Source organism: Corticium candelabrum, chromosome 6, assembly GCF_963422355.1.
Source record: "Corticium candelabrum chromosome 6, ooCorCand1.1, whole genome shotgun sequence".
Taxonomy (NCBI): domain Eukaryota; kingdom Metazoa; phylum Porifera; class Homoscleromorpha; order Homosclerophorida; family Plakinidae; genus Corticium; species Corticium candelabrum.
This window is the reverse complement of record NC_085090.1, coordinates 8,400,818-8,410,817: the sequence shown is the minus strand read 5'-3', so window position 1 is coordinate 8,410,817 and position 10,000 is coordinate 8,400,818. Positions and strand designations below refer to the sequence as shown.

General features: G+C 42.9%; 2 protein-coding genes across 3 annotated transcripts in view; both read left to right on the top strand.

The window, feature by feature from the left end:
- The window catches only part of LOC134181526 (uncharacterized), a 12,773-nt gene extending 9,539 nt beyond the window's left edge, over window positions 1-3,234 (top strand). For both annotated transcript variants that reach the window (XM_062648800.1, XM_062648799.1), the window contains exons 15-16: window positions 2,280-2,392; window positions 2,953-3,234. In XM_062648800.1, the coding sequence (XP_062504784.1) occupies window positions 2,280-2,392; window positions 2,953-3,038 (199 nt within the window). In that variant the 3' untranslated portion in view covers window positions 3,039-3,234. The remainder of the gene's footprint in view (window positions 1-2,279; window positions 2,393-2,952) is intronic.
- A 142-nt stretch (window positions 3,235-3,376) lies between these two features.
- Window positions 3,377-10,000, top strand: part of LOC134181525 (kinesin-like protein KIF21A) — an 18,471-nt gene continuing 11,847 nt past the window's right edge. The window contains exons 1-14 of the mRNA XM_062648798.1: window positions 3,377-3,634; window positions 3,706-3,885; window positions 4,563-4,672; window positions 4,772-4,887; window positions 5,070-5,117; window positions 5,173-5,265; window positions 5,776-6,072; window positions 6,628-6,846; window positions 7,090-7,182; window positions 7,817-7,902; window positions 8,499-8,596; window positions 8,668-8,697; window positions 9,348-9,438; window positions 9,779-10,000. The exon at window positions 9,779-10,000 is cut by the window's right edge and continues 57 nt beyond it. Coding sequence (XP_062504782.1) covers window positions 3,600-3,634; window positions 3,706-3,885; window positions 4,563-4,672; window positions 4,772-4,887; window positions 5,070-5,117; window positions 5,173-5,265; window positions 5,776-6,072; window positions 6,628-6,846; window positions 7,090-7,182; window positions 7,817-7,902; window positions 8,499-8,596; window positions 8,668-8,697; window positions 9,348-9,438; window positions 9,779-10,000 — 1,718 coding nt within the window. The 5' untranslated portion in view covers window positions 3,377-3,599. The remainder of the gene's footprint in view (window positions 3,635-3,705; window positions 3,886-4,562; window positions 4,673-4,771; window positions 4,888-5,069; window positions 5,118-5,172; window positions 5,266-5,775; window positions 6,073-6,627; window positions 6,847-7,089; window positions 7,183-7,816; window positions 7,903-8,498; window positions 8,597-8,667; window positions 8,698-9,347; window positions 9,439-9,778) is intronic.

The window sequence follows — 10,000 nt, the reverse complement described above, 5'->3', positions numbered from 1 at the left end:
AGACTCAACAAAAGCGGTAGAACCGATGGGAGTTCCGAGGAACATTGAGCCCTCAGATGTTACTTGAACGTAAGTATTATCGGTATTGATGGTACCTGAAGGACTGAAGATCTCGCATTTGGAGTCTGAGACGGATAAACTGCCAGAAAGGAACATATCCTTTAGATTCTGGAAAGCTTCCAAGGTTTTGTCCGGATGACCCAATAGAAACACGTCGTCAAGGTAAGCTAGGACATGAATTTCTTGAAATCTTTCCTGGAGATCCCTCAGAATTGGATGAATTGCTGTGGCAAACAAGGCTGGACCAAGAGGGTCGCCTTGGTGGATGCCTTCTTCCGATGATATAGCGACTGCTGTACCACCCTCCATGAAGACTAGTGAGTTGAATCCACCATACATCTGTGATGCGTAATTGTATAGCTCAGGGAAGGACTGGCGTAGCTCGTTGAGCAGGTGATGTCTATTGATAGAGTTGAATGCATTCTTTACATCGGACTTCAGTACAATCCAATCAGGGTTGTGTTCCAGCATCAGCTCAATATGGTGAATAATTAACTCTGAACCATTCTCTGTGGAAACTCCATGCTGGATAGGGCAGAAGAAGCTGGCAAAACTGTTTTTCATTTGCACACAGATGGCTCTCGAGGTTACTCGGCGAATGCATTCTCCGATAGCAATGGGTCTCACATCGCCATTTGGCTTAGGGATAGCAATTAACCGGGAAGAAGACAACAGCTTGGTAGCTATTTCAGGAAGTATCCCATGAGCGATGGCAGTGCAGGCAGAGAAGAGGCAATCAGCAGTGAAATCATTTTCAATTAGCACTTTCAAATGCTCAAAGCGCCAACCTGACGGGCCTGTTCCAGATCCACGCGGTGATCGTCTGATAACATCAAAGAGAATAGATCTAGTTAAATTGATGGACTCGTGGTGAGGTGTAGCCTCCCTTATTATTGTTGTTGACCTCCTTGGATGTTTTAGTGCCAATTTTGCGGTTGTCTCCGCTGACGATTCAGCCAATCCGGTGCTAGTGAGGACCTTAGACGCACGTGACAACTCACCACATCTCACTAATCTTAGTGCCGCTGCTATCCTGGCTTCCTCACTTCCATACGAAGCTCGTTTGGTCGGCAAGCCTTGCAGTTTGACAAGGTCCTCCCATTGCCAGCTCAAAAATTTCTCATACGCTAACTTTACATCTCGAAGGCCGTTCTTGCCACCTCTCACCATAGGTCGGAGAAGCATGCGAGGGATGAGAAAGAGAAGCTTCCATGCCGAAACGTCATCTGGGTTATCTTGGATTTTCTTTAGGGCAATAGCACAACAGTCCTGGAAACGAGCCTTGACGGAGGAATTGATCGTTTGGACAACGCGAGGGGGCGTGGCTTCTAAGATTGACTGCACTGGGAGGTCCCGAATGAAACGCCAAGCGGTTGATTCCGGGTTGAGTGCACTGATACTACTCGTAGGTTGAGAAAGATCTTGAGGCTCAGATACCATAGTTGGCACGACTGTGGAGGATGCATTCCTCAACGAAGGTGACGGTGGTGATGGCGCACTTGTGTCTGCTGGTGCGGATGACCGTTGGCCACTTACGGGAAAACTCTGCCGCTTCCTACATTGAGACATGTGTTGCCCAAGCTTTAGAAACCATTTGGAGCAGTGGGGGCAACGCTGTAAGCTATGACGAGAGATGAAGTCGCCTGGTAGAAGATTTGGGTCATGAGCGTGACGAGTATGACCGAGAACTCTCTGAAGAGTGCCAGAAACATGACAAGACTCATAGGGACAGCTCTCTAGCTGAGACATATCAAAAGATAGAAAGAGGGAAAGCGTTGGGCTGACAGTCAGGAAAGTTCAGCCGCCACCATCAATATCCGGGGTCTCTCTGTCTATCTGTCTGTTTGTCTATCTGTCTGTCTGCCTGTCTGTCTGTTTTGTTTGCTTATTTGTCTGTCTTTCTGTCTGTTGGTCTGTCTTTCTGTCTGTCTGTCTGTCTGTCTGCCTGTCTGTCTGTCTGTCTATCTGTCTGTCTGTCTGTCTGTCTGTCTGTCTATTTGTCTGTCTATCTGTCTGTTTGTTTATCTGTCTGTCTGTCTGTCTGTCTGTCTATTTGTCTGTCTATCTGTCTGTTTGTTTATCTGTCTGTCAAACACATGCCAACAAGTGAGAGTTCACATAAAACTGTTTCTTTTATTTTCTGCTTTGTGTATGTTGGTATTATGTGGATGAGTTGGAATGAAACATCTTATGGCTTATAAACGTGATGTTTGATGCAGGTCAGATCACACTCAGATTTGTGGTCATGATCCACAGCTGGTACACGGGCCAGACAGAAGGAATGTGAAGGGACCAGCTGCTAGAATGCGTTCAAGACAGCGAGTTTACTTAGGTAGGTTATTTCAAGCAGACAGACAGACTGATAGACTGATGGACGGGTGGATGGATGGAGGGACAGATGGACAGACAGACGGACAGATAGACAGACAGATAGATAGACTGACGGATGGATGGGTGGATAGATGGAGGGACAGATGGACAGACAGACAGACAGACAGATAGACTGACGGATGGACGGGTGGATAGATGGAGGGACAGATGGATAGACAGACAGAAAGACAGACAGACAGACAGACACATTGATGGATGGAGGGACAGATGGACAGACAGACAGACAGACAGACAGACGGATGGATGGATGGATGAAGGGACAGACAGACAGACAGACAAGAATGTTGAATTGTAGTTTGCGCAGTGTAATTTTGTATGCTTCAAGGTCTTGTTGTGTTAGTGTTAAGTTGCTCATGATGTAAACGTTTGATTTAAATGGAAAATATATGTATTGACAGACAGTCAGTCAGACAGACAGACAGACAGAGGGCACAGAGACATTTAGCATTTTCCTGCTTCTCATTTTGCTTCTCATTTTGCTTCTCATTTTGCTGCCATTAGGTCCGCAGTGTGGCCTTAGTTTGGGACCGAATCCAGACTACTACAAAGGTCCAACTATCTACCATGCAGCGTCGACTACCATCTGATATTTCACTTAAGCAAACTTGCTGCGTACGTTGCCATATCACCATGTTTCATGTTCAATTTATATCAACATTCTTTTCACTAGTTAACGCTATCAAACTGCTACACAGTCACTCTATATAGATGCTTGCGACCTGCTCTGCCATTTCGCATATTTGTAGAGAAATAATAAAAATAAAATAAATTTTAATGTGAAAACATCACTAATTAATTTTAAAATGGTAGCCATTTTGTTGTACCCTCGGAATCCCAACGCTTCCGGCTCAGCTGACAATCTGCAATCATTGTTGTATCATATCAACATCCGGGTATTTTAATTGTATTCTGTGGGCGTGTCATCGTTTGAATTAACAGTTAGCAACGATTGCTGGTCGTCACACGCAACACTGGCTCTCGTTCCGACATCATCCGACGTCATTTTCTCCTCGTAAAACGTCTCCTCACCTCGTCACCGGAAACCACAATTGCCAATCGCCGCGATTTCGCACCCGGACGACGGAAAAAACGACTTCTCGTCCCTCAAAATCCTCTGTTGACGTTAGTTACCAAATTTCAACATTTAGATGGCAGAGGATACGTCAGTGCACGTCGCCGTCAGGTAAGAAACCGGCCAGAAACGCATTGTAGGGTAAAAGTTGACAATGAAACTTGAACTGCGTACTCTTGAAGGATTCGCCCTCAACTGGCGCACGAAAAGATTGACTTGTGTGGCATCTGCACGACTGTGACGCCCGGTGAGCCGCAGCTCGTGCTTGGAAAAGAGCGCGCGTTTACGTATGACTTCGTGTTTGACACACATTCGGATCAGGAGAGCGTCTACACGACTTGCGTTCATTCGCTGATTGAAGGGTAAGATGTAGCGTTTGTGTGTGCGGATGGCGCGGATTTGAGAGAAGCGGTGGGATGAGAGAGTGAGTGAGAGAAAACGAGAGGTTACTGAGAGATGACTTGAGATAAGGGGTTCGGTGAGGGAAGGGAGATGTGACTGAATGCCGAAGAGATGACTGACAGCCGGGGAGATGACTGAACGGCAGGGAGATGAGGATAACTGAACGCCGGGGAGATGATCGACTGAAGGCCGGGGAGATGACTGAAAGTTGGGTGACTGGGATGAAAGGCGGGCTATCCCTTAATTAAGAATAAAGCGGGCAGATAGACGAATTTGGCTTAGTGTCTGTTTATTTATTTGTAATAAATTAGTATGGATTTGCTTATTACGATGACACACACACACACACACACACACACACACACACACACACACACACACACACACACACACACACACACACATACACACACACACGCACACACACACGCACGCGCACACACACGCACACACACACACACACACACGCACACACACACACACACACACACACACTGTCACATGAGACGACAATCAGAATTTGTGGCAGTTCGTATGTCTCTAAACAATAATTTGAATTTGAAAAATACAGCCACAATGCAATGTCACATCAAGCTGCTTAATTAAAGTCTCAATACATGTTCCTCTTGATTTCTAGCTGTCTGGATGGTTACAATGCGACGATTCTAGCTTATGGTCAAACAGGCTCAGGCAAAACGTACTCAATGGGAACAGGATTTGACGTTCGAGTTCCTGCTGAAGAACAAGGTAACACATCCAATCGTCATCACACACCAAAAGCAAACCTAATGCTCATAGACATACTGTTACTGTAAGTATGTTGTTTGTGTTTTTGTCGTTTTGCAGGAATTATTCCTCGCGCTGTTGCTCATCTTTTTCGGGCGATCGAGAGACGAAGAAAACAGGCAGAAGACAACAACAACATGCCACCGGATTTCAAGATGTCAGCTCAGTTTATGGAAGTTGGTCACAAAATATTATCAACAGTTTATAGCTTTTAATATTAATTGGTATTTAATATTTAATTTTATTAGTTTAATATTAATTAGTCTATATTATATTATTATTTTAGTAATAAATTTATTAATTTAAATGTTGGTGTTGCATGTTTAATTAATTACGTCATGATTGTTGTGTTCTGCAGCTTTATAATGAGGAGATCTATGACTTATTTGACACGATGAGAGAGCTGGTTGGTTGCAGTGATTGGCGTAGTTTCGCAATTGTTGAGTTTGATTGTTTGAAAGGGCAAGAAGTCGAATGTGAAAGTCCATGAAGACTCTCTAGGTGGGATATATACTGTTGGAGTGACAACACAAGATGTTACCACACAAGAGGAGGTCAGAGATGTGACTGTCCAATACAATAGCCAAGTGTATTGTAAGATGCATCCATCTAATACAATAGTCTAATGTATTGTGAGATGCATTCCTCCAATACGGTAGTCTAATGTATTGTAAGATGCATCCATCTAATACAATAGTCTAGTGTATTGTGAGATGCATCCATCTAATACAATAGTCTAGTGTACTGTGAGATGCATCCCTCCAATACAATAGTCTAATGTATTGTAAGATGCATCCATCTAATACAATAGTCTAATGTATTGTAAGATGCATCACTCCAAGTACAATAGTCTGATGTATTGTAGATGCATCCATCTAATACAATAGTCTAATGTATTGTAAGATGCATCACTCCGAGTACAATAGTCTGATGTATTGTAGATGCATCCATCTAATACAATAGTCTAATGTATTGTGAGATGCATCCCTCCAATACAATAGTCTAGTGTATTGTGAGATGCACCTTTCTACTTCAACTCAACATATTTGTTTTAATCAACACAGACGATGAAGGCATTGCAGAAAGGCGCATTGTCTCGCACAACAGCCAGCACGTGTATGAATGCACAGTCATCTCGATCACATGCCATCTTTACTCTTCATATTGAGCAACGGCGACTGATCCAGTCAAGCCAAGAAAACGGTGATGACAGCGAACAGCATGCCGAAGTCAACGACTTTGATTTCGAGTCGTTAAGGGCGAAGCTCCATTTTGTGGATCTTGCTGGTTCAGAGAGATTGAAACGGACAGGAGCTACGGGAGACAGAGCAAAGGAAGGCATCTCAATCAACTGTGGACTGGTATGTGGTATTTTTGTGTCGTATTTGTTGTTGTTGTGACATGCTTGCTTGCTTGCTATCCTGTTTGCTGCTTTGACTGATTACCTGCCTCCATATGTGTGTTTCTACTTGTTTTATCTGCTTGTTAATGTGTGTGTCTATTTGTCTGTCTGTTTGTATGTCTATGTGTCTGTCTGTGTGTCTATGTGTCTGTCTGTGTCTGTTTGTATGTTTGTTTGTTTGTCTGTGTGCCTGTTTGTGTCTTTGTCTGTTTTCTGTTGTGTGTCTGTGTGTTTACAAGGTGTTTGTCTGTCTGTTTGTTTGTGTGTGTGTTTGTCTGTTTTCCTGTTGTGTGATTGTGCGTCTACTGTGTGTCTATCTGTCTGTCTGTCTGTCTGTCTGTCTGTCTGTCTGTCTCTTGTCTGTCTGTCTGTTTGCCTGTTTGTCTGTCTGTCTGTTTGTCTGTTTGTCTGTCTACCTCAGTCTGCTCCTATGGCTTTCCCTGATTTTTTATCACTCATTACATTCATCCGTTTGTATCTCTATTACCATCTTCAACTCTGATTGTTTGTGTAGCTTGCACTTGGTAATGTGATCAGTGCTCTTGGCGATTTGACACGAAAAGCCAGTCATGTTCCATATCGAGACTCAAAGTTGACTCGACTTCTTCAAGATTCACTTGGCGGCAACAGCAAGACTGTGATGATTGCGTGCGTGAGCCCAACAGACAGAGACTTTATGGAGACTCTAAACACACTGAAATATGCCAATAGAGCGAGAAACATTAAAAACAAGGTATTGACTGACACACACACACACACACACACACACACACACACACACACACACACACACAATGACAAATGTATAAGGAGCTGCCGTTAAACGGTAATGCCCCAAGCCAGATAGCTGGGTTCCTGTGCACTAAGCAGGAGCTATGGGCCGGGCTAAGCAATCTCCTGGAGGCTGGCCACACACACGCACGCACACACACATACCACACACGCAGCTGTTGAGTTATTGTGTTTGTTGTTGCAGGTTGTTGTGAATCAAGACAAGGCATCGCAGGTTATTATGCAGTTGAGACAGGAGATACAGAAGCTGCAGATAGAGCTCAACGAATTCAAACAGGTGAGGAGGCCTCAGAGCATCTGTTTGTTGTTGTTCCGTCATTAATTTTTGTTTTGATACGTTTGTCCGTATGTGTTTGTCTGTTTGTGTTTGTCTGTTTGTTTGTGTGTTTGTCTGTTTGTGTGTTTGTTTGTTTGTGTGTTTGTCTATGTTTGTGTGTTTGTCTATGTTTGTGTTTGTCTGTGTTTGTGTATGTTTGTGTTTGTGTATGTTTGTGTGTTTGTCTATGTGTGTTTGTCTGTGTTTGTGTGTTTATGCATTTGTCTATGTTTGTGTGTTTGTGTGTTTGTCTATGTTTGATTGTTTGTGTGTTTGTCTATGTTGGTCTGTTTGTGTGTTGGTCTGTCTGTCTACCATGTTTCAGATTTTCATGTCTGTTTATGTGTCTGTCCTTTTTATGCATTTTGTTTATGTTTTTGTCTAACTGTTTGTTTGTGTGTCTGCTAGTTTTGTTTGTATATGTTAAACTTTCTGTTTGTCTCATTTTATTTATTTGTTTTGGTGTGTGTGTGTGTGTGTGTGTGTGTGTGTGTGTGTGTGTGTGTGTGTGTGTGTGTGTGTGTGTGTGTGTGTGTGTGTGTATGTGTGTGTGTGTCACACTATAACAGTTTGATGGCAGTTTTCCTACTCACAGGGAAAACGTTACGTAACCGATGACGGAGAAGTTGCAATGAACGATGTGCATCACGAAAACACACTGCTGAAGGCGGAATCAGACAAGTAAGCTTCATTGTGAAGGAACATTTTTATGAACCATTTGAAGATGGGCATGTGTGTGTGTGTGTGTGTGTGTATGTGTGTGTGTGTCTGTGTCCTGTGTGTGTGTGTGTGTGTGTGTGTGTCTGTCTGTCTGTCTGTCTGTCTGTCTGTCTGTCTGTCTGTGTGTCTATCTGTGTGTTTCTGTGTGTGTGTTTATCTGTGTATCTGTCTGTAAACATGATATATTATGTAAATAAATATTTATGAGGATATATAAATACATAAACAAATATTTATATATCGTGAGTGGCCTAATTAATTTCTAAGAAATATTTTGTATTATGACCATATCGATATGAAATCTTTAGAATATGAAGATCTAGTCAGAGTTCGAAAATGTGTACTCAGGGCTGACAAATTGATTAATAAATTAATAAATTCTAAACTAGCTGATGCTTCAGGATCCAACTTCGAAAAGTACACGTTATGGTTGGCATGTGGGTTGTGCGATGATTGGATCTCATCACAAATGGCTTCTAAAATTTTAATGATGATTTGTTGATGATCATGTGACTGTGTAATACTATCATATTTGTTGAGCATTTTTTGATTTGTAGGTTGAGGTTACGGCTGAAGGCTGCACAAGACACGATCAACGCTCAAGCTGAGAGGCTCGTGGAGTTGCAGGCAAAGGCGTTAGTGTATCAGACAAACGGTTAGTGGAAATCGTCAAATCGAATGTGAGTGTGACTGTGATTGAAATGGATGTGACTGATGGTTGTGTAGGAATAGTAAAACAGTCATCTGCATCAGAGGGTAAAGGAGAAGTCTTGTAGTTTGTTTTTTGCTAGTTTGTTGGTTGATTTGTTTGTCTGTCTGTCTGTCTGTTTGTTTGTTTGTCTGTTTGTTTGTCTGTCTGTTTGTCTGTCTGTCTGTTTGTTCGTCTTTCTGTCTGTTTGTTTGCTTACTTGTTTGTCTCTGTTTGTCTGTATGTGTCTATCTGTTTGTCTGTTTGTTTGTTTGTCTTTCTGTCTGTTTGTTTGCATACTTGTTTGTTTCTGTTTGTCTGTGTGTGCCTATCTGTTTGTCTGTCTGTCTGTTTGTCTTTGTCTGTTTTGTTTTCTTACTTGTTTGTCTGTCTGTCTGCCCGTCTGTCTCACTGTCTTAATTTTTGTTTGCCTGCCTGCCTGTCAATCTGTCTGTTTGTCTATTTGTCTGTCTGTCTGTCTGTCTGTCTGTCTGTCTGTCTGTCTGTCTTTCTGTTGCCTGCCTGCCTGCCTTTCTGTCAGTCTATGTGTTTGTCTGTCTGTCTGTCTGTCTGTCTGTTTGTCTGCCTGCCCGTCTTCTGTTTGCTTGTCTGTCTGTCTGTCTGTCTGTCTGTCTGTCTGTCTCTTTGTTATTCGTTTGCATGCAATCAACCTTGAGACAATGGTTTGTACTTTGAGTCATCAAACGATTGTCATTAGGTGAGGAGGGGCAGTCTGCAGAGCTTCAGACTGAAGAATCTCAAATGGAAAGCATTATCAAGGAATATCTGAAGGAAATAGAAGATCTCAGGTTAGCCATACTTGTGTTTCATGTTATTTGAATGTCTGTCTGTCTGTCTGTCTGTCTGTCTGTCTGTCAGTCTCTGTCTGTCTGTCAGTCTCTGTCTGTCTGTCTGTCTGTTTGTGAGTCTGTCAGTCAGTCTCTGTCTGTCTGTCTGTCTGTCTGTTTGTCTGTCTATTAGTCTCTGTCTGTTTATCTGTCTGTCTGTCTATCTGTCAGTCAGTCTCTCTGTCTTTCTGTCTGTCTGTCTGTCTGTCTGTTTGTCAGTTTTCCTGTCTTTCTGTGTGTCTGTCTGTCATATCGTTTGTCCACACTGATATAAGCCACTAACAAATCACACACACCTTAGAAGCCAACTCCTACAGAGTGAAAGTTTATCTCACCAACAGCCTCTCTCTCCATTTCGTCGCATCAGCCACGAAAGACTAAACATGGCCTCCATCAGAGAGGCCGTATCCCTAACCTCAGCTCTCTCACCAGGCAGCAGGATGTTCCACTTCGATGCTACAAATCCACAAAAGGACAGTCTTGATGACGTTCTATTGGAGGCCAAAAAGGACGTCGAAAAAGA